This window comes from Catharus ustulatus, chromosome 3 (genome assembly GCF_009819885.2).
Source record: "Catharus ustulatus isolate bCatUst1 chromosome 3, bCatUst1.pri.v2, whole genome shotgun sequence".
Lineage (NCBI taxonomy): Eukaryota > Metazoa > Chordata > Aves > Passeriformes > Turdidae > Catharus > Catharus ustulatus.
This window is the reverse complement of record NC_046223.1, coordinates 33,493,106-33,517,856: the sequence shown is the minus strand read 5'-3', so window position 1 is coordinate 33,517,856 and position 24,751 is coordinate 33,493,106. Positions and strand designations below refer to the sequence as shown.

Below are 24,751 nucleotides of genomic sequence, written 5' to 3'. Positions count from 1 at the left end.
CTCATACACATTTCTCCTCTCAGTTGTCTATATCTGATAAAAGCATGATTTTAAGGGTAAGATAAACTTTTCAAAGATCAGAAAGAACGCAGGTGTTTTGATGGTGATCATTTTTGACGAAGATACCTGTATGGATCACAAAGGAAACTCTAAAAAATTTAATTAGGCAAATGAATTGTTACGTGTAATAGCACCCTAACATAGCATGACTATTCATGGTAAAGAATAAAGGGCACTCTCTTCCCACAAAAATCAATCTGTATTTGTTTAAATTCTTTGTAATTTCCTCACTGCACATGAATATTACTAATGGAAGTCCTTATCCCTGAGGGAGATCGGCTTTTAATCAAGATTGACATGTTATTTAAATTTAATAAACTTAAATTTAATTTAAAAATTAATAACTATAGATCCTCATCATTTCATGACACTACCTATTCCAGGGATTTGATGACTTCTGCAACATAACAAAGAGATATTGATCCTTTGATAACCAGTAAGAATATATCAAATACTTTGTCAGATATATGTGGAGTGTCTTTTTCTGATGTGTTCAAAAAGAAATAGGTATTTTAACATCATTGTCAGTGAAATCAGCTTTCAAAAAGTTGTTTATTTTCCCTGTGATTCTAATACCCCACACATCTCTGAGTCAGAGAATAGCAGAGGTAGGCCTGTACATTCATATCAATGCACTGGCAACAGATATTTTAAGTATCATTTATTAAAAATACCCAATACCAAAAATTATCCTTTTTCTAAAAAATATGAGGATAAATTTTTAGCTAGAAAGGGGAGAGAAATATTTGACACTTCTATTTATGTGGGAATTAATCCAACCTGTCAACCAAAAAAAACCCAGAACACAGACTTTTACAATTTTACTAGCTTCAGTTTTCCTTATGCCTTTTTTAGATTTCTGAGACAGGAAATCTAACAGTATTTAAATGAAATGATCAATATATTTTTGCTCTGAGCTACAAGCGATTGGAGAAAGTTGCCAATAATTCTTGTGAATTCTTCTTTGTTGTCAACGTCTTTGAACCCTGAAATTGTATATATCATTGTGTACTATTAGCCTTTCTCAAACATCAATATTACAACTTCTAGATTTTCTCACTTTGATTTTTTTTTCTTATTCCATGTTTTGGTCTACTGATTTCTACACTGATATTTTTATTAGAATGTCTTGCTTATGGCAAGGTGATTTCCAGATCTGTTACTATTCTTTCATTCGTTTAGGTTTGTTGTTTGTTTTTTGTCTCCCTGGAAGCTAGATAAATCTTTCTTTTGTTTTCCATTCCTGGAAAGAAATAAATTAGTTTTAAATTCAGTCAGATTTAGTTGTCTTAATTTTATGTTGAAGTGAGTAGACCTTGTATGAGCAGCTTATGGTATGTCCTGTTTGTGTCAAATAGAAGCTAAGTGTGAGGCTAGCTTAAAAACAGATGCCATTAATCTTTGCTATGCTATCCTGGAAAAACTATCTACCTAAAATTATTAATCTTTTTGCTTGTGAGGGGCTGGCATCCTCAGAAATCACCCAGAACTGATCATTGAAAGTGAACTGGGCAATATCCAAGGGAACTTGGACTTATATCCATGATGGCAGCAAATTTTTATTTTCCTGCAAGTGGTCAGATTTGTCTTTAAAATATGCCATGTACCCTTTTTAACAGATCCATTCCTCTTTTGGTGAAGAAAGCAGTAAACAAATCAGTAGCTCAGCCAAGCTATGATGCATCTGAGGATGGAGAATCAGACTGTATTTGTCTGACCCAAGTCCTGACTTGTGGTGTCTCAATTAGGCAGCACAGTACAGTACAGTAATTTCACGATTATAAGCTGCACTGAGTATAAGCTGCACTTTGGGTTCGGACCAAAATTTTAGTCGAAATGGTGCGGCTTGTAATCGTGAAATTACTGTACTATGATTGATCCTAAGCAGCAAACTTGCTTGGGTCCCGAGCCATGAGCAGTAGTATGGACAGAAAGCACATTCACAGCCAGTGGAGCTCTGGGAATTTGATCCCGTTCTGAGTCTGCCTTCACCTTGCTGGGTGGGCTTAGGTTTGGCTCTTCTTTCCTAGTCTCCATGAATATGAGAGAGAATTGCTATTGCATGAAGAGGATGGAAGAGTCTTGCCTTTCTTTTCAGCAGAGTGAGTGATCAGAACCCGTGGACTGTGCCCTCATGTGGTGCAGACTGGTTCCTAGGGCCAGGATGAGGGATAATTTTGACCATGGATGTACCTGTTAATATACTGTCCAGGAGCCTTAAGGAAATCTTTGGGTAGCATGCCCTGTCTGCTTTAAGTAACCTCAACAAAAGGGAATCGGTTTAAACACATGGGATTGCTTGAAGACCAGTATTTGGTCATCCATATGTTTTCATGTAGTGTTTTGGCTTTTTTGCACAAGGAACCACGGTAGGCTCCTGTACTGCTACATCTCAACACTGGGGTTGAGACCATTTCTGCCAGAAATATTATTCCAGCACATCTTTCCTTTTTCTAGACAGGCATGCATTGAGTCCCTTTGCCTCTTCTCCCCATTTCTGAAGAACTGTAGGAAGCAGTTTTTATAGGTATTTTCCAGCACAATGGTACATCCTACCTAGAGTCCTTTCCACACGTCCTTCCTCTGCAGCAGCTGTCCCTATTGATTAATCGAGGAGAAGGTTGAAATCTGACTTCAGATGTGGGCTGGTGGGGTAAGATAAAGCATAATTTACATGGACAGGGGAGCAGAACTGAATTGATGTGAAATAAAATAAGATTCGTAATTCACAGTTGCAATGCTAGTGCAGATATCTGAGCTAGTTGTGAATCTGCAGGTTTTATCATCACTCCAGTAAGTTTTTTTTGCCCTGTCTATGCTATCCTGATTTACTTGAGGCAGCTGTAAAGCAGGGGAGCTTGATTATGGGAGTCCAGTGGCTGTGGTATGAAACATGGATTGATTTATTGTGCTAACACGTACCATACTGTGTCAGCTGTGGTGACAGGATTCTCTGACTGCCAAGATAATGTACATTTGCCCGTAATTGCTGGACTGTGGGAGTGTTATTTAGTTGCAAAACTAAGCATGCAACAATGAGGAAATTTGAATCCCATTGCATATATTTATGATAGACTTTAATTACATTATCAGATTCTGTATTTTGCACAGAGTACCTGGCTGGTGCTTGTTGTAATCTAACCATATTAATCAGAGATTTTCCTTTATATAGAGTGAGAATACATCAAACATTTAATGCCTAAGGCAGTTGATGTTCATTCAGGGGATATTATTTCTGCTGGTAATGGCTAGAATCTTTTTTTATCTTCATATTTAATGTATGTCTCTAGGCTTTCTTCATTGCACATCTGCCAAATCCTGCACTGAATGCAGAATGATTAATTTCCTCATAGGCCTTTCCGTGCTGTTTCTCACTGTGGTATCTGAGTGCTCTGCAAATACAGTATTAATGAATTTCTTTTTACAACATCCCTGTTACGTGAGGTTTCTTGCTGTTTCTGTCTCTTGGGGACAACCAGTGATTATTAATGGCAACACAGGCACCAGAAGCCAGATCCGAGCATTTGTTTTCTATAGTCACAATTAAAATTTTTAATAGTATTAAAAAAAAAAAAAATAGCCACATGTAAGTTCTTCCAGCTCACATTGTCAAAATTATCGCTAAACAGACTATAAAGTATGATGATATTTTTATAGGACATATGTATATCCATACTGTGCATATCTGTATATGACTCTCTTGTGGGAAGGTAGGTCTATCTTTAGACAAAATTTGGCTCATTGTGTAAACAAACATGTTCTTCTTTATCCTCTTTGTACTGTGACAGTAGCTTATTAATGCTTGTTTTCATGGTTATTGTTTTAGCCTTTCCTCAGCTGTGACTCAGTCTACTAGACTGAAACGTTTCTTGTAACCCTCCCCCTCCTTCACATGGTTGTGTAGCAGTCTTTGTTCATCAGTAACATTTGAATAGCGCTGTCTCCAATTAGCAGGTTGTTGTGTTATTTCTCACATGTACAGAATCTAAATCCCTTGCTAATTACTATCTTATTTTAGCTGATAGTGTTCAGGCTTTTTAAGACACACCAATGGATTTTCCTTCTTCTATTTGCATTGCTTCCTTCCTTTTCTATTTCTTTTTTTCTCCAGTACTCCTTTTTCATGAAGCATTTTTCATATATTTGCAAGGAATATTTTGTCTTTTGTCAGTGGTGGCTAAGGCAGATAAGAAAAGAGGAATTTGTCCATGTCACGGTGTGATTTAAGGAAAAAATATCATCTAAGTCAACTAATCACTTCTTTGTATTAGCAAGAAAACCAGAGGATAATAGGAAGTCATTATCATAGGCAGGATTCAATCTCTGGATCATGTGTGCAGCTGTTATTCACTGAGCAGTTCATACACATTTGCTCAGGATTACAGTCTTCCCTAATCAGATACAACCAAAAAAGAAAAACTAAAAAGTTATGTTGTTGCAGGGTGAAGCTCTAGACATTTTTTATGCATTGAGTTGTGCCCTTTATATTATAAACACTAACAAATACCATTCTGTCACAAATTAAATCAGGTTATATCTGGACAGCTGCACAATTCCAGCCTCCTCTTTGCTCTCGTCACCATATGTTGTCCCTGCCTTCTTCCTTGCACCAGTGATCATGTGGTGAGACAGTTCAGGGGCCGATTTGGCTACAGACTGGGGGTTTTTTGGCTAGCTTAATTGTCTTTTGTGTTAGATTTCTGCATTAGTCATCATGTGATCTCACACCACAGAGAAAGGAAACACATAGCTGGGGTGGACAAGGGTGGACCATCCACTGGAACCTGGATGCAATAGGTTCAATCTGCCATGCCACCAGGAAGCTCAAGTTAATGTAATGTCAAAGGTCTTCTAGAAGTTTGAGGGTTTCCCGTACTATCCTGTACAGTCTTAACATAAATGTAGCACAATGGACAGCAATAGTAAATACTGTATATGTAAATGATGAAATGTGTTTAATTCCATATTCTGTCTGCTTCTGTTGGCACACTTAAGGTGCTGCACAATATTAGAGCTGGGATGCCTGTGGGGCATGAGTTTTTACCATTGGCCACAATCATGTTCTCTTTCCCTGTCTTCTTGTGGGGGAAGGGAAGATATAAATTTTAACATGCCATAGAAAAATTGAAAGAGATTTGTTGAGTGATTAAAAAAAATGGAGGTCATCTGGGAATATCAGAGCAGTTTCTTCTTATGAAATGAGCTGTGAGTTTGGCACTTTTTTTGAACTAGAACCTTTGTGTACTACAAGCCCTAGGAATGTGAAATTGAATATTTTGGAGAAACGGACATTTTTTCTGGAAAGGATAAAGCTATAAGACTAAGAGGGAACATTTCCTGATAAGTTTCTTTGGGGTTTGGGTCACTGAAGTTTTTTGACAGCCACTGCTTGGGCTAATGACATGGCTTTATATTAAGCTCAGAATATTTGGTTTCAGTATTATTTAAAAAAAATGTTCAAAATCTGGGGGCAAAATCTGGTCTTTAAAGAGATTACACAAGAGCTATCACTGGCAATTTAAAGAATAAAACAGACAAACCTCTGTGAGAAATTACCTCATAGCTCTGGTGCATGAGAAAGGTCTAGATAGATTTCAAAGCTGCGTTTTATAGTTCTGTAATTATCTGGAAGGAGAACATAAACTTATGTGCTTAAGGACATTCATTTCAAGAGAAGAAGGATTTTTTTTTTTTTTTTAGTAAGAACAATCATTTGCTAGAACAACTTTCCTCAGGGACATGGTAGAGTCTCCATCACTGGAGGTTTCCAAGATGCGACTGGACAGGGTGCTGGATAATCTCATATAGGCTCCCTTTTCCCACAAAAAACTGGGTGAGATGATCTTCTGAGGGACCTTTTAACCTACGATTTTCTGATTCTAATTAAGTTTTTAATTCCTCTTCATGTGAAGATAATGTTGTGAATCAATGCAGATACTCTTCAAAGACTAAAAAGAAAATACGCTCCATTCATATAATGGGAAGCTGGAATCCTGAAGGTGGATCTTGAAGCGATTTCTGCCTGTCCAGATGGCTAGTCTTTGCACAATGTACCATAAGAATAATATTATCTGATGCATGTTCCATTGGAGTGTAAAGAGTGCTCTTGACAGCTGATGTTCAGTGGATGGTTTTACATAAGGCATTGAATGGATCTGTAGCTCCATTGTTTTCTTCATGCATTTCCTAGGCTGGATTCTCCAAGAGTGTGAGTGAGGGAAGGATGTTAAGGTGGGGGAAGTTCCTGCTGCACTACCAAAAACAGACTATTTTTTCCCTATGGTTTTTCATGAAGAAGTAAGCAGGGTTTTTTGAGGGATGAGTCTTCCTGAAGGAAGCAAGTAATTTGGATCTCAGTTTCATAGAGTTAAATAAAGGTGCATGTGAACAGAGAGCAAGAAATCTCTTCCATTCCTTTCAAATCATAAATATTGACATTTTTCTAAAACTCTAAGTCACACTTGAAAATATGAGCATGTTAAAAAAGGCAGCTAATGAAAATTCCGCTGGCAGCACCTTTGACATCTGATTTTAAAACTTGTTTTATATTTTGATTTATTATGGATCAGCCTTGTTCAGTTTTTATTATTATTTTAGACAACTTGGGACCACAAAAGAGTAGATGCATGCTTTGATTTAGCTTTTATTAGTAGCTAGGGAGAATGTTTGCTGATATTTTCTCAAAAAATTTAAGCCTGTGACAAGCAATCTTAAAGCCAGTTTCAAGATGGAAGGTCTCATTATTTGCATTCTAGAATGCATAGTAACCTTGACAGAGTTCTTTATAATGAGAGTTACCAAGCTGAATTTCCAAAGCTAGTTGTATCCCATCTTAAAGGAAAGAAGCAGGTACTAGTTTTGCATCAGAGATTCAAGCATTCATACCTAACATCTAGGCAACACTAACATGGAGAAACCAGGTTGGTTTTGGGAGAAGCATCTTTCTGTTTAGGCACCTGAACTGTCTTACCTGAGTTAATGTTGCACAGTGTGCACACAGCCACAAACATCTTGATCACAAGGGAATGTTCAGCACTGGTTTTATACCTAAATCCCGTGAGAACTCATATGCAGCATTTCTTACTTGTTTCAGTTGGTGGGCTGGGTCCTGCAATGTAAAGTAAGCCACATCCAACCTTATGAAAACTAACTGAAAAGAGCAGGTGGGGAGTGTTTTTGTTACACGTGTGTCAGTAACCAAATGTCTTCAACACAGAACACCTGCCTGAGTTACAGAAGATGATGTTGAAAATCTTGCTCTGTCTCAAAGTTTCTAAGCTGCCAGTTTTTACCTTACAGCTATCTGCTTTACCAGGCGCCTGACAGACAGAAAGCAAATCACTTAAGCTAGTATTGAACGTCTTAAACTTCTTAAAACTGAACTTGTAATCACAAAGGTTTAGGAAGAGCAGAAGATATTTTGTAGTGCTGCTCCCTTGGTCCTTCCTATTCAAGTTCTAACAGTTTGCAGAAAATCTTTTAATCTGTGCTTGCATATAAAGATGGTTGTAGTAGTCACACATTCATTTGGGATTGAAGAAACCTGACTTCCAGTCCCTACTCTGTTTCTGCTACAGGTATATTTTGACAAACATGTCTTATCCTTAATAGCAACAGAATTGTTTTGAGGTTCTGATTTTAGGACAGAATTTTAGAACTTTATTGGAGAGTTCATCCTTCTGTGCAATTCCAAATGAGGAACTGGGATAAACAACATACTTTCCATCAGCATTGCCTGCTGCCTAGTTTGGATGTCTTTTAGCCCAAAAAAATACAATAAGCTGGTGATAAGCCAGTTTTTATTATAGTTTCTACAGGAAAATAGATGCCTAATTTGGGAATGAAACTTCCCCTGGATATACAAATATCCTCATTTTAGGCACTATAATAGTTCACAATGTAAACAGCTTATTTTCTCTTATGAGCCTGAAGCACATTAACTTTAAAAAGATTTAGGCATAGAATTCTCTAGCAGGAGAGAATTATCAGTATGAGGCTGTCATATCCACAGCCAATAGAGGAAGAAAAAAACTAAAACAACCTTCACAGTAATTTTAATTTTAAAGGCAGCCAGGGCCTTGGGTTGCTCTGGCTTGTTTTGCAAAAAGGGGAAAAAGGTTTACTTAAGCCAAAAATTCTATGTCTTTTAGAGCCAGATATGTAAGCAATAAATCCTGGTTCTAAGCTCTACAGCTTCTATGTCTGTAGACTTAGAAATGAGTACCTTTGCTGAGAGAAATGGCTGTGTACCCAAAGACAGTACCCTCTCATTGGTAACGAGTACTTTTGCATTATAAAATACTGGTTGTGCTTTCCATTTCAAAGATGCATAGGTCAGTGATAATACGTTCATATAATTAATTTTCTACATTAATCAAGGACAGATGTACTGTGAGATGTATTTTATAGGGACAGATGTACTGTGAGGCATATTTAAGGTGTTAGGTGTTTAGTAGAAAAAATATCATAGTTCTTCTGCTTTGAAATTTGTAATTGAAAAGGTCTTTCATGGTAGATTGGTCAGTATTTTAGTACATAATTTCAGTTTGCAAATATTGCACTCAACTCTGATACTAATGTGTGTGTGTTCATGGATTTGGCAGCAATGGGCACTTTTGTATTTAATAAGTTTCAGCACAACTATGAGCATTTGTAATCCAGCCATCTTGAGAACAGCCAAAGTGCTATTGTCAGGAAGGACCTAGCCATGTTCCACATAGCAGATTGTGCCCCGGGGTTCAACTTCAAATCTTGGTTGCTGGTTTACATGTTGGAATGGATTCTTCCTGTGTGGAACTAGCTGCCTTGAGTTGCTGACACTCTTTAGTACAGAGGAGCCAGTAATGGATGGCATTAGCAGAAATTAGTTGTGACATTTTTAAAACATATGGATAGCATGCAAGTTCCTACCTACAGCTCCTGAAAGAGCTGGTAAGAGCTGCCAGGGCCATCTGAGCTAAGAAATCATTCATTAGGTAGCTGTACTCCCTTTGCAGAAATTCTGGCATCCCGTGCTTTCTCTTGTATGCAAAAGCACTAACATTCTCTCATCCTGAAAAGACATGAAGGCTAATGATCCTAAAAGGGTCCAAGGCAAACAATGTAATTTCGGTCAATTTTGGTTTATCCATTTATGTGGTTTTCACATACTTAATGTTCACTGGAAGCCTGACTGTTTTCTTAGACCTGTACTTGGTCAGTCAAAGCGGTGTTGTGAGTATGATTTGGTATATTTTTGATTGCTACTGTTTTGCAAGCAGGCTCCAGCCTTCTCAGCGGCGCTGTTTTGTCTCTCACCTTGTTCAAGTTTTGTATGTCATCTAGACTGAAGTGAAACTTCAAACCTGGACATCTCTGAGAAAACCATCACCTGAAGAGACATGACACAGGCACTTGTATTATGTTCTTTTAGCTCCTTCACTGCTTAGCTCAATTGGTATAATATTTCTGCTTCAGACCTGATTAAATACTATGTGCTCAAAGGTATATAAGAACCATTAATAAATGCCCATCTTTGACCAACACCATTTGGTTTTCATTTGATGCACACTTTGGAGATGCTATTTAGCTTGGGTAATTGTGTACAACACAAATGTAGCATAAAGTAAACCCATGTGACCAAATCTTGCTGATTTATACATTAGTTACCAAGCATGGTCTTTGTAACAAGGATTTGCCACTCTGATGCTAATACTTCTCTTTGTGATAATCTCCTATAGCAGTTTTCAAATTAACCTTTGGCTTCTACAGCACTTTGGTGTGTTATGAATTTTTACACAGCCTAATGGTTGGAAAGCAAATTACATTAAGATCCTTCTAAAGTTATTCAACTGAAAGAAAAGTTCGGAGTGAGATCTCTGTTGCTCTCCATCTTTTCCATCTCTTTCTGCATGTCCTTACAGAGCAATTGTCTGTAATGTTTATCCTTGAGAACAGAGTGATTTCAGCCCCTTTTCCATTCTTTGGACAAAATATTAACTTTCTTCAGTGTGTAAGTATTAGTAATTATATAGTACAGAAATTGACAGTCATTTCAGTGACTCAAAGGAAAACAGATCCCTACTTTTAATCTCAGTAGTCTTGTTAGCATTAAAGTGATAGACAAAAGTGCCAGCAGTTACAGGACTATATAATAACTATACTAAGCTTCAAAATCACTTCAAAAGAACATTGTGATGATTGCAATGAGAAGCTTTCAAAAATAACAATTCCTAAGCAAAGGGACAGAGAGCAGCTGTTCTCAGCCCTAAGACAAGGGATTGTAACCAAGTCCATGAATTGATATTGGGACTTGAAGTGCCTGTGCTGCCTTCTGGTCTTGCTTTTGTAGAGATCCCCGTAGTCAACTGGAAGCAGTTCAGTTCCACAGCCCCTGTCCTGTACCCTGCTGCCTTCCCAAATGGCTCTGAACTGGTCCATCTCTGTCTCTTACTGTCCTCAAGCTAATTCTGTCTGTCCTGTGTGGTTTGGAGTAGAAAAAGAAGTCCTACAAACCTGATTATGCACCAGTTCAGAATGTCACAGGGGAGTAATATACCTATATTCCTGTCCTTCACAGGCAGTTACTGATATTTACACTGGAGAAATGAAACAATATTTGTGCTCTAGTCCCTCTGCAGTGCTAAAATCCTCTGTGATTTCAGGGTGCAATTACTTTTATTGACTATACATTGTGTGTGTGTCCTTCACCCAGATAGTATTGGTGGAGTTGTGGCTTCCTTTTGTTTTGCTTTCTACATTTCAAGCAGGCTGTTTGGAAGAAAGTCAATCCATGTTAAAAATCTGCTAGCTGACAAGCTATTGATTTGCATCCCCTAGGTACTTCCTCAAATTAAAGCAATTTTTCCCCAAACACCTTTTGTTTTTTCTCAGTCCACTCTCTGGATTTTTTCTGATTTTGACATCAGGGCATGTCCATTTTTCTCTTTAAAATGCCTCCATTTAAATGAATGAACATAGCCAGAATAATGAAGCCCTCAAACATGCATCTGACAGACTAGTTAGAACACTAGTAAATCAAGTGTGAGACTCTTCAATCTGCTACGGCAGAGCTGCAGTGTCTATTGTACATGCTTACTTTGATTAAAGAAGAGGCTGTAGAAGTGTCTTGTTCTTGCAAGAACTTTAGATTCATGAAAATAAAAAGCTCAGCTTCAGTTGTTGTGTGGACTATGAAAGCAAGAAGAAATTCCCAGAGTACTAAATTGCAACAACCATCAGAAATCTGTTTGTTTGGGGGCTGTATATCATGTGTTAATACTTGTAAAATTCCTAGCACATGTAAACAAAGTAAAATTAGGACCAATCTGGGTATCTCAAAGCTGTGGTTAGCCTTAGAACTCTTAAGAAAATGTGGATTTTTTTCTTTCCATGAATTTATTTGTAAAGACCTGAAGAATATATCATATTGCTTATGTAGTTATAAAATGAAATATGTTCCTAAAATGAAATATGGTCCTCAAGTAACTGGAGTGAGAGGGACTGAATGAATAACTGGATGAATATGATAAATGAAACAATGGAAGAGTAGGCAAGGGCAAGAGTGAAATTATGAACTGAGTATGAAGTGGAAGAGAGCGAAGGAGGGGGGCGATGAATTATGTTGGGGGAAAGTAGTGGGGAAAATGAAATAAGAGGGAGGAATGAATCAGATAAAACCAAAGGTCAGAAAGTAAACTGAGTACAGTAATTTCACGATTATAAGCCGCACCATTTTCACTAAACTTTTGGTCCGAACCCAAAGTGAGGCTTATAATCAGATGCAGCTTTATATATGGACAAAGAATGAAAAGTTGCTGGTTTTTTTGGAGGACAGGTGTCTGCTGAGAAAGGCAGGAACTTCTCTTTGAAATGGAGAATGTAAACCCCCTCCCTCCGAATTATTATAATTTTGAAATCAAGCGGCTCTCAGGCAAAGATGTGGGAATTAGGAATAACAGTTCTTTACTAGGGAAATTAAAATAGAAATACAGTACTACAAAGAAACAAACTCCAAACCCTGACAAAGTCAGAGTACAACCTGACACCCCGTCAGGCAGGGTGTTGGTAGCAGTCCCATTAAATGGTGGCTGCATCCTCCTGCAGTGACAGATGTGACTCAGTTGGAGCAGTGCTCCTGTAGAAGGTGCAGTTTCCCTGCAGGGCTCCAGTGGTGATGTGGAGAAATCCGGTTTTCCTCTGGAGTCCAGTGGAGAAAGGGGCTCCCTTAGTGTCCCAAAACCTCTGTTTTTATCTTGGTAAGAAATGTTGGGCTCTTCCCCCTGGCTGGAGCAACTTCCAATGGGATGCAGTAATTTTATCAGTCACACAGTGGGACTCAATGGCCATTAGCAGAAAATGACTCGCTGGAGGGAGGATGGGGAGTGAAAAGATAAAGAACAATGCCCTGCCTGGTTTCAATGGATGGCCCATTAGCAGAATATCTGCCGTTGAGATAAGGATCACTGTCCCCACCCTCAACAGATGGTGATAGAACAGATACCTTTTATCACACTCTCTATTGTAACGTGAGGCTTATAATCAGGTGTGGCTTATAATCATGAAATTTAGGAAAAGATCAGAACAGAATGTTGCCAAAAGGTGAAGGATGTTATTGGTGGACTTGTGACAACATGGAGAGAAAAATAATTGCCATTGAGATAGGAATGACCCGAAAAATTGTAGAGCTGTCAAAGGCTGACTCAGCAAGATAACAAGATAGAATCAAAGGAAAGAGGTGGGGGAAATGGCTTAGATGCAAGGGAGAAGTAGTGAAAGGAAATGTCTGTGCCACTGGCAGACCCAGGTTGCTTCTGGCTCTGCCTCTGCTTTTCTTGCATGGCCACAGCCAGGTTCAGCTGGTGCTCTTGGCTTTTTGTAGCCCACAGATAATACTCTAGGGATGCTCAGAAAATCATCTAACGAAAGTTCAGGAAAAAATAGATTCTGTTATGAAGGTATTGTAAAAATTAAAAGCAGTAGCCACTCATGGAGGCAAACTCTGTCCTCGCCTCTTTGCCTGCCCTGGAGTATCTCACCTTCCAGAACTGAGATTTATTTCTCCTTCAGGAGAAGAAAACTGACAGAACCCAAAGCAGAGCTCCAGATGTCTGAGGAGCACATTTTGAGAATGATGCACAAGTGTTGTTACTGCTAGTCAGCATATTTAGAAGTCACTGTTGCCAATACTGATGATTTTAGAATATATAAATATCAGAATGAAATCATGTTGCTAAGTTAAAAAGAGAGATAGGGATAAATTTTTCTTGGTAGAGATTTAGCCTTGTTCATTCATAAAAGGTTGTGATCCTAATTCCTCATGCGTTAGGATGAAAAAATGTCACTGAATTCTTGGATATTTCATCCAAGAAGTGTATAAATAAATATAATGGTTCATAATGCTAATCCAAGTAAAGAAGTCTTCAAAAGGAAGTGGGTTAAGCAGTGTGCAAGTTTACTAATCTCTCTATTATATTTAAAATAGCTTTCTTTTATAGTAAAAACACATGCAATTATACTTAGGCAAAGAAAGAAAGCCACAATCCTGCTTTAATAATGCTTTTACTGATTGTATTATAGTCTTCCTTTAAGTGGTAATATGCTTTGTCGCCTGAATCAACTAAGTAAGAAAATTACTTTTCCCAGTCTCCAAAGCAATCACTTTTATAGCTTTGTCTAGTAAATGAGCAGTCTACTCTCCAATAATGAAGGGCAAAAAAAGATGTGGCTTTTTTTTTTTAATATTCTAGCAAACTTTGTTGTATATGAGTTCTCTTACAGACTCTACTGAATCATCAGACTCTCAGAACAGATTTGTACTAAGAAAATGCTGTCTAAAGGAATGCTGAATTTTGCTAAGGGGAAAGAATTGATCTGATCATCAATGCTCTCATTATTCAAAATTTTATTCAAAATTTTATTCAAAATTTTATTCAAAATTTTCTATGACTTGATATGAAGTACTTCAAATAGCTCAAAAAGAAGTAAAAATTGATTTAAAATGCTGATATCAGAATCAAGGCAGTAAAAAATTGGGATTTTTCTCAGGTTTGCTACATTAGGCAGCAACACTTTTTAAAAGAGGCCAAAATGTTTACTACTTTTGATAAAATTACTAGAAGGAAAGGAAAAACTGTTTAGAGCTTTTTAAATTGCACTAAATTATGTGCCCGGACTCAATTTAATTTTTTTAAAGACAGACTAAAATCGGAGCCTTACACTTTGGGATAAACATTGATTCTTTAGCAAATACAGTACAGAAATCCCTGGCTTCAGAGGCCGCATCTAGGTTGGAAAGTGTAGAGTCGAGCATGTCCTTTCCTGTCTTGTTCTCTGTAGTGATCTGTACTGTTGGCTACTTGCATTTTCTACTGGGTGGCATCATATGCCTCTCAAGGACATGCTGATGCCCTGGGTTTCATCATTGGAAGGACCAGAGATCTGTAGTTATATGAGCTGATTCCTTCTTTGCAGTGTAAAATTCTGTGTGTAGATTAATCAAACATGTCCATACACGATCCATCAGCTAGGAGGGTGGTAGGCATTGGTTGTCTAGAGAAGTTATTGATGCCACATTGCTGGAACTGTTCAATGCCAGTTTGGATGGAGCTTTGAGCAACCTGGTCTTCCATCTGGTGGAAGGTGTCCCTGCACATGGCAGAGGGGTTGGAACTAGGTGACCTTTGAGCTCCCTTCCAACCCAAGCCATCGTATGATTCGATTGATGGGAAGGTCAAGTGTTCTGCAGCTGTGTTTATTCTGGGGGTAAAGAGGGGAATCTCTCTCTGTGCTGTCATGCTTGTGATGGACCACTGGCTATTTGCTGGTGAATCAAAAATTAGGTGTAGCTGGTGGATGAGTATTACAAACTAATACTGTCATGCCTCTCTTTTAACTGTCCCCTGAGATGGGATGGGAAGCAGTTTGGTTATATTTCTGGGATTTTTCTGCTGAGTAAATCAAAAGAGTCCAGCAGGCAGCACAAAATGCATTCATGTGGGGGAGAGCAGTAACACTCCCACACTGAACTCTAGCTACAGCTGGGTACTTAGCTGAGAAATCAGTGTTTTAATTACTTGGGCTAGCAACAAAGGACAATATTTGACTTCTTCAAAGCCAGTGTAGGGGCATATTTAGATAAATATTACTTTGGGAACTAACTAGCTCCCAAGATGTCATTGAAGTTAAATAAGCAATTGTGGGAAATTAATTCTGACCTTTCCTTTGTTCTCAGAAATCTGCCATCCTGTATCCAGTGAGCAAACTGCACACATGAGGGTCCCTGATGGGTCTGTTCTTGATCTTCTGTGTCATTGTGGACCCCTGTGTAAGCACGTGGGGAATGCCAACCCAAGCAAATGCTACCATTGCCTTCCTATCTGCTTTGCACAAGACAAATGATTATGCAAGATAAAAGGCAAACAAATTCTGGAGCTTGCCACCTGAGGCCTGATTTTGAGTGGAACAGAGGCTGAGACTATGTGGGTGTACCTTTAAATGGCAGCTCTGGCATAAGCAGTTCCTGCATCTTGTTGCACCCAGCCACAGCCACTCATTCCCACACTTGCATTGTGCCATAAGCTGTGTTGGAAAAAATTGTTTACTGCCATGTGGTGAGCTGGACTAGTGAATTGTTCTACATTTGAAACAACTTCTTATTTTTATTTAACCTGGATCCATTTTCTGATCCAATTCATACCCTGGAAAAGCTACTTCAACACAGCTGAGGAGGCAGTGGAGGGATGGAGAATGAGAACTGTTCATGCTACTGTTTTGGGGGGCAATTGGTGTTGGTTTTTTTTGGGGTTGGGGTTTTTCTCCCTTTTCTAAACATGCCGGTTGTAATTCTGTAATACTTTGATTTCAGTTAGAGAGCTGGGTTTTGTAATGCTCGTTTGTCACTATTCCTTTTTCTTCCTGTTGTTTCCTGTCCACATTCTCAGCTCTTGGCTTCCACAGCTGTGTGGATAGAGCAGTTTCTGGGGCTGGACTGCCTGACAGAAATTATTTCAGCCCACTGACTGAGTGAAAAACAAAGCAAAAAACCAGTGGTGGGTGTAGAGGATATTTGCTCCCCTGATCATGCAGGGCAGAGCCCAAGAGCAGGCTGCAGTCTGCTGGGGAGGGAAGGGAGCCAAGAAGCTGGCACGGGGCCTGGAGAGGGGGGCTGGGAAGTCAGACAGCACCGATGGAGACCTCTCTTCTCACGTCCTCAACTCCACAGGGAGATCCTTGACTGCAGCCTGTCTGCTTAGGAGAGCTCTCTTGTAGCAGCCTTTCTTCCAAGCTCCAGCCAGACAGGGACACGTGAGCTGCTGGGGAGCGTGCCAGTGGAGATGAGCAGCGGCAGCACGCAGGAGGCAGAGTGACTGCATGGTGTCCCTGAGCCACCCACGCCACAGCCCCAAGCATGTGAGCCCATCCACTGCAATTCCAGTGCGTGCTGCAGGCACCTGTGTCTTTCCAGAGAGACACCAGAGGGGCTTGGGGAGCTTTAGTCACAGATTCCTCTTCTGGGCATTGATTTCCTCAAAGTTATCTTTGTGTCTCAGATGCTTTAAAACAAGGTGGTAAGCATTACAGTAAATTTTTGTGAAAAATATCTACCTCAGAAACGGCCCAGTTTTCCTAAAGGCAGTTTTGAGAAGCTAAATGTGCACATGGCTTTTAGCTGATTGTACATTGGGAGTGTTTCTCGTGCAGGTAGTTTGAGTATAAGATGGGCCAAGATGGCATGAATGTAAATATTATTGTGAAAGCTTTCTGGGGATTACTTCGACTTGTGCTAGAATGTAATTTCTTTGAGTAATTATGATTTTATTTTTTGCTTGTGTGACAGTTGAATATAGAGCTGCTAAAGAAAAGGCAGCAAGGTTTTGATTGTAGGCTGCTTCTCTTTTAAATTACTGTGGCTTTAGACTGATGAATAGCACATAATCCTAGAGTGACAGAATTCAGTCCTGGTAGTTTTTAAAAAGGACAGGGGGATGTGTGTGAGAGAGAGAGAAGCAGAGGGAAATGTAAACAAAACAGCTGATTCAAAGTTAAGGTATTACCATCAGAGATTTCCCTAAAAGTCCTTGAGTGTTTTCTCTTTAAGTCTGAAGCATTAATCTTTCTGAGCCGAACAGACTTTTAAATTGTATTTCCAATCCGATACTCCATAAAGAGCACAAAAATAGTTAATAGTCTAGTTTGTCTTTTTAACATTCAGAGACTTAGTAAAAAAGCATTGTTTTCAAGTTGAGCATTCTTCTGCTGTTGTACTTGTCCTCTTCTGAGTGGTGGCAAGTCACATTAATGGGGCTTCTGGAAGAAGTCCATGCTTTCTTCATTTGGTTGAGAAAAAAGCCTGAAAATTCATGGGGAGGTGATCCTCTGCCTGGGTCACTTGTACCTGCCCCAAATGAGCCAGCTACTCCACCACTTGTGACCACTTGTATTGAAAACTCTGAATTTTTGTCTCAGTAGAATAAAAATTATGTTTATTCATGGGTATACTTTGGGCTGAAGGTTGCAATCAAAAGCAAATAAATGAAATGAAAGCACATATTGCAAAATGTAGAGAAAGAGACATTTGTATCTATACAGACTTCCCAGATAACTCTGCTCTCCTTTTACTCTTAAAATTCTTCCCGTTATTTTTCTTTCTCTCTGGTTTAAAAAACACTATAGTGAAAGTAAGAAAGTTGTGAAGACAGGAGACCAATTTTAGGCATAGTACAAGCAAGTGCAGCTTCTGTTTCTTGGGCGTTATGTTTGCTAACTCCAGAGTGAGTTTAGCCTGTAACTGGTACTGCTGAAAACTGTGGCAAGCCGAATTTGCATGTTTGCTTTCAAGGCAGCTGTGATAATAGCAGCCTGAACAGTTGCTCTTTTTGGGTCTTCCCTGCAAAAATTATCTACTGCATCCTGCAGTGAGGGGATTTGGCATAATGATGTTGCCTCAGTACAAGGACAATATCCTAAGCTGCTCACAGGTGTTGGATCCAAAGCCTTGAGAAAGTGAAGACCTCCACAGAAGGTGCACCTTCTCCAGACTATTGCATAAACTTGGATGTGGAGTCCAAATGGCAGCCCTGTGAGTTCTGACCTCCTTCAGTCTCCCACAAAGAAGAATCTCCCTGTTTGTGTAGCTGTCTGGAGACCTTGCTTGAGCAGCAGTAAAATCATGACAGGTTTTCATGACAGCATGTGTGTGATGAGCTCTTGATCAAAGGTTCCTGCTTAAAGTTTAGTGCTTTGCCTCAAATAGCTAAAAAAAGTCCTAGCTTTAGGTTCATAGAATCAGGAAGTGTCTTGGATAGGAAGGGACCTTAAAGAGCACCCAGTTCCAGCCCTCCTGCCATGGGCAGGGACAGCTTCCAGTCGAACAGATTGCTTGGAGCACCATCCAACCTGGTCTTGAACACTTCCAGGGGCAGGGCATCCACAACTTCTCTGGGCAGCCTGTGGCAGTGCCTCACCACCCTCACAGTAAAGAATTTCCTCCTAATATCTAATTTAAACTTACTCTCTTTCAGTTTGAATTCATTCCCCTTCATCCTTCCCTCTTTGCAGCATGCCCTTGGAAAAAGTCTACCTCTATCCTTGTAGGTTCCCTTCAGACTCTGGAAGGTCACAATTGGATCACCATGAGTATTCTCTCTAGGCTGAATATTCCCAATTCTCTTCAAGTTCCTATTCTTGAAGTCAAGCTTGCCCTGTAGCTTTAGTGAAGTATCTCAGAGCAGGCAACTGGACCAAACAGGATGTTGCAAGGCTAGAAATTGTAAATGACATTTGTTTGGGCCATCCCTCTTCTTTGGGATTACTTTGGGAATTCGTTTTTTTTGTTTTTTTTTTTAATGGATGAAAAGTCAGTCTTTCTTGCAACACTACTCGTACCTTCTGTTTTCTTCCTCTGTTATGAGACAAAACTAGAGGTTGAGTAGCAGGCTGGCATTTCCCAAGGGCTGTGTTCACATCATATGCAGAAGGTCCAGGCTCTCAAGGGCAGGGTCCCCTCCAAGCATCCTAGACTGCATCAGTCCCTTTTACTGTGTGAAAAAATTCCCCACCTAGAAGAAAAAGTACCCAGATCAATGTCTGTTACTTACAACATGCTTTGATCCCTACAGTCTTTTTTTTTTTTGTGGGTTTCTTCCTGCAGAAAATGTGTAATATGTCCCAGCCCTTAGAGTGCACAGTTTTAAGGGACAGACAAATCCACTTGAGTTTTAAGAGACAGCACTGGTTTTGCCTAAGTTCTCATTGTGAATTTTAATCTCCAGTGAAACAAAGTAGTTAGATTTATTTGGCATGTTTATTAGCAATCAAGCCTAGAAATGTGCCTTTCTGGTTGAACTCAGCAGCCTCACAGCTTCGTGTAATTGAGACTACAGCATGACAGAGAGTTCTGTTAGGGCTTCACATATTGATCAGTCCAATTTAATTTCCTCATGGGACCTGAACCACGCTAGGGATGGTGGATTGTGTTGAAGGCTTGATAAGCCATTTTAACAAAGCATCTCAAGGGCTTCTGGAACAGAGGCAATTATCAATACTGATACATGTTTCCTTTCATCAAAAGGTAAGGCTCATTAGTAGGCTGCACAACAGCTGCTGTTTGCAACAAATGACTTTTTTTAAATTAACTTGGAGATACTGCTTCCTTACCTGTTCACTTACCAGTTGGCTGTTTTCAAAAGGAAAAGAAATGGGGTTCCAGGTTTTGATTTTACTGGTATATGTGATAGCAGTATCTTCTGCACTGCTATATTCACTATTTTGGTAATTAAAGCCTAGATTGTATTTTAAAACAATAATCCAATCCCACTGCTTATGCCCATGTCTGAAGAGCCCACGCCAACAAATTCTGGTGTTTGACAACTGTTGAATTTTGTGTCAAATTACTGATGATGTCTGCTATTTTTAACATTAGTATTACTGGTTAAAGAATCTCCTGTTATAACTTTGGCAGACAGCATTTTTTTCATCATTGGATATTTAAAAATGTTTTTAAATTGTGTTTATTTTAGGCTCTCAGTTATGAGAAGGAAGGTCATTGTTGCTTCCTATTGTTTTATCTTTACTATGCAAAAATCCTAACATTTCATTTATAACCTGTTTGGTGTAGGTGTGTTGTGGGTGTTAAATTCATACTGCTATTTAATGCTGAAAATTGGATGTGTGGAAAGAAAACATCATCAAGGCAAACCGCTATGTTAAAACTGATTTTAAACACAGTTTTTGGATCACTAGCTACAAGCTTAGTGCCTTACAGAATGGTTATCCTTAGCTAATAGCAATTGCTTTTGTTTTGTTTATTCACCAGGAAACTATTTAAACCATTTAACAGCTGCTATAGTGTTTTCTGATTTCTTTTCCATTTCACACTCATTTTCTCAATAATTAGCACAGTTCTGCTCATTAATTCATGAATTGAAAGTAGCAGCAATACACTCCAAGGAAATGGGAAAAATCTTTGTTTCTAAGCACAGATAAGTGTGGGTGAGTGAAACGTACAAAAATTTGGAAAGGTAGATGAATTGCACCAAATGCAATTGACCAATGAACCAAACTCTGTAATGTGCTCAAAATGTTATTTTGCATGTTTGGTGCATCATGGTAAGTGGCACCTAACCTGATTTTTCTTCTTTTCTTGATGTCTGAATTTTCAGAATAAATTTTTCAAGGAAAGTTACTGTTTTCATAATAATAAAGAAAATTTGGTAACTGTTGCCTAAAATTACAAGTCAGATTTTCTTAGATCAAAAATAGGAAATTCAATAAAAGAAATACATATTGGTTCTCTATTGGTTCTCTGGAATTCTTTTAAAGTTGTGACTCATATTCAGCCATTACTTGAATTCAGGTACTGGAGACCCCATGAATGTTTCAAAGGAGATGGCTGATACCATCACTGTCCCCCAGGGATGTTTACTGTCACTTCTCTTCCCTGGTTAGTCATGACTGAAATCTGAATATGAGTGGGTTACTGTAAAAGGCCTTTAGCACTGATTAATTCAGATTAATCACCTAATTTTACCAACACTGGAGCACTGAAAAACAGTAATGGAGTGAGAAATCCTCTAAACTTACTTAATATTAAATATATTCTATATTTACTTCTGCAAACATACAGATGGGGCCAATTCAGACATTCCTAGTGATGCGATGGAACAACAAGGAGCTCCTTTGATTTCAGTGGTCTGTAGTCATTAATAAAACTGCACCATTCAGAGTGGTAGGTTGAATGTCACAGATTAGCAGGATTAAGAGCAGTTTCAACACACTTTATTTAGGCTTTTGCTTATTTCCTTGATTCTCCATCCATGTTCTCTGGTTGGGATCTGTTGCGTGCCACAGCCACTGCAGCTTCCTGCTCAAACCATTGCACAGGGCAGGAGGAGCAGAGCATACTCTGCTTTTAGGCAGTGGTTTTACTTGCATTCATATTTTAAAGGTCACTATTGCAATAAGTAGCTGATTTGTGCTACAGAATAGAAATTTAGAAATGAACTATTTTTAGGAACATACAGTAGTGCTGGAAAAAATAGATTATTTGATTCTAAAGTGGAAGGAAATTAGGTAAGCATTGTAACACATGGGAATGTTCCCTATACCTGGGACGTGCATTGAGTGAATATTTCTTCATAAAACTGGAATATATGTTAATTAAAGTCTTAAATATTGGGAAAGTAACAATATTTATCATTGCTCTTAAACCTTAATGGTATGTTTCATTATGCCCCTCACTAATTTTGGAAACTGAGACTGTGAAATATGAGGTCATTTATTCTTTTAATAATGTAAATTATGTCATATTAAGTAATGCCATATATGATTTTATCCTTAAATCTCTAGGTGCTGAAGTGTTGTATATGAACATGTCAGCATATAATGAAGGTCGGCTTCAGTCATCCTTCTGGATTGTTGATAAACAGCACGTGTACATTGGAAGTGCCAGCCTAGACTGGAGATCGCTGGGACAGGTAATTTAATTGAAAAACTAATCCTATACCCTTTGAGTGCATAATGAGGGAAAAAAGTGACATTTTGAGGACACTTGGATAGCTCTATTTTCTGATAATTTACTGACAAAAGTGCTAGCATCAAAAACTGCACTGCCACAGTTTTGATGACTCTTCTGTGTTGGCAAGAATGTACTACTATAATTTTTTCATCTTTTCATTATAATAGGTATCTTCCATGATTATGCTTAGATTTTAAATATTTTATTCTTTTTGCTGATTTCTGTGAGGGTCATTATATGTTCCCGTGTACTTATTTTTAAAAAAAGGTGAGCAAACCCATTGATTAACAAACCACTATGGAAACTCTATAGTAATATCATGGGCACAACCTCTGCTCTGCCATTTAAAAGAGCTAACCCCAAGTTTGGAAAGACTTGCAAATGGATAGTGGGTATTATACTGGAGTGTCCACTACCTTTGGGGAGGGTCAGATTAATGGATATAGAATGTCAAATAGCATAATGCTTTTGAAGGCTGTGTGTATTACAGAGAATTCCTCGTAAATGTGACAGTTGAAGCAACAACTGATGCTAAGAATTCTGCACAGTCTGTGGCTGTTTTGAGGAATTTGTCAGTCACAGAGCTTATTTGCCTTTTTGTAGGTATCTGTGCCTTTTTTTATTTCTGCAGCAGTCTTGGGATCACTAGTGGTTATGTTCATTTTTGCTGTATACCACTGACTGTGTGAGACTGCTCTCAGCCACACTTAGAGAGTGAAACCTGTACTTTGAGGTCTCAGTAACTGAAATGCTCAACAAAGAGGGAAAAGCAGCCATCCTAGGTAGTTATTAGTTGCTGTTAAATAAGCTTGTTTTCTAAATATGAGCAGAAACATGGGAATAATTTTGAACATGAGTTCTAATGATTTTGTAAAGAAGGTGTGTGTCTTGGTTGTGCTGAACTTTTTAAGAGTTGTTTTCAGTTAAGAGACTGGAAGTCTGACTAAAAACAAATTAGCCAATTTAGTTAAGAAAGTGAACATTTTTGCTCTTCCTGTGATACTAATTTACTTTAAAGGTATGTTTACAAAGCAATCTGGAACAGGAGTAGAAAAAACAATGTTGTTAGATAAAGTCTTGGAAAAGAGGATGTTGTATTTTCAGTCAATATAGTTTGGGCTTTTGGACGGTTCAGAAAATATTTTTAAGTTATCTGTGCCTCATGACCTAAACTCTTCTGTCATAACAAAATAGCTCTTCATAGGATTTATTTAGCTTATAAATAGTTTATCTTTGAAACCACTTCTATTTGGGGGTTTGAAAATAATAAATGTGGGGAAAAGAAGCACATTTACCACACAGGTTGTTATATTATTTATATATTGCTTATGTATTTATGACCTTCATCACAGATGATGCAATTCCATATAGATTTGGTCTTCTCATGCTGAAATAAATCTTAAATCCTGTAACATACTGTGTTAAACTTTGATGCGAGTTATTTGTAGGCCAGTGTTTCAAAAGTGATTTCTCAATGTTAATTTTATCACTTTTTTCTTTGGACTTGTTTTAATCTTATTTTCATGGAACAGTTTATTTTATATGTAGTTATAAGATGAAGCTCTGAAGAATATTTGTACAATGCAAAAAGAAACCTCTCTGCATTACAGTGAAAGAGAATCTGCTTTTAGTTAGTTGAGAAATTCATGCTGGGGTTTCAGAAGAGCCAAAGGAAATTAGATGCTTGGCTCCTGTTGATGTTAGATATGAGTATTCAATTTCCTTACTCCAGAGTTGCAGGTTAATAAATCAGAGCAACTGTCAAAGAGATCTGATATGCTGTCCTAAAATAATAATCCTGCCTTGAACTTTCCTTTTCACATATGCAGCAAAATAAGCAGAGAACTCTGTCATTTTGTTCTGAGTCCTTTCCTCAAGCAAAACGCTTTGTTCGTGTGTGGGACCTAATCTTAAAACCCACGGCGAGCTGAGCCCTCGCTGGGGAAATGTGTCTCCCACGGGTTCTCATTACCAGAGTCCCAGTATAGCTGCAAGTCAGGGATGAGCTCCCTCTCCTGCTCCCTCTCTCTTTCCCTCTCCTCCTCTGTTCCTTTGCCTGATACTAAAAAACAAAACAAAAAAGAAGTCTGCTAGCATCATTTGTCTTTTAGGAGGCTAAATCTAAAGCTGAAACAATAATTTAACTTTTAACAGTTCCTTGGAAAACATCATCAGGACTTAAGTGCTTTGGGTTTGCAATATTTGTAGAGAGTCTTTTGTGTTTATAAGCTGGATACTAGAAATCAATCACATATGAAGCTTACTTAGTTTTATTGCCATTTTCTTGATTTGCCTGCACTGACAAGAAGCAATATGAGTATTTTCTTAGACCTAAAATTTCTTTATCAAGGAGAGATTTTCATATGCTGCAGATATTACTTAAGAATAGCCTTTAAACTTGTGCATATCCTGTGCCTCTGATGGCTAAGTTTTAATACTTGCCAGAATTTTAGCTTTGAAATTATTAGCAAGTCTAAGAGTACATTATTACTTTTCAAGTAAAACTGTTACAGATAAATTGAAAGTTTGTCAAAACTGTAGTAATTTTGGCTGAAATCATCTATGCCAGCTATGTGCTTCAGCCTGAAATCAAACCCCACAGGGAAATGTTAAGTACTGCTTAGAGTTCCTAAAAACAGGATTTTACAAAAACTGGATGTTTTTTGTTCATATTGGAATATTTCAAATTTTTCTTTG

General features: G+C 38.4%; 1 protein-coding gene across 10 annotated transcripts in view; it reads left to right on the top strand.

The window, feature by feature from the left end:
* The window catches only part of PLD5 (phospholipase D family member 5), a 179,879-nt gene that overhangs the window by 115,263 nt on the left and 39,865 nt on the right, over positions 1-24,751 (top strand). For all 10 annotated transcript variants that reach the window (XM_033054527.2, XM_033054522.1, XM_033054521.2 and 7 more), the window contains one exon: positions 21,886-22,013. In XM_033054527.2, the coding sequence (XP_032910418.1) occupies positions 21,886-22,013 (128 nt within the window). The remainder of the gene's footprint in view (positions 1-21,885; positions 22,014-24,751) is intronic.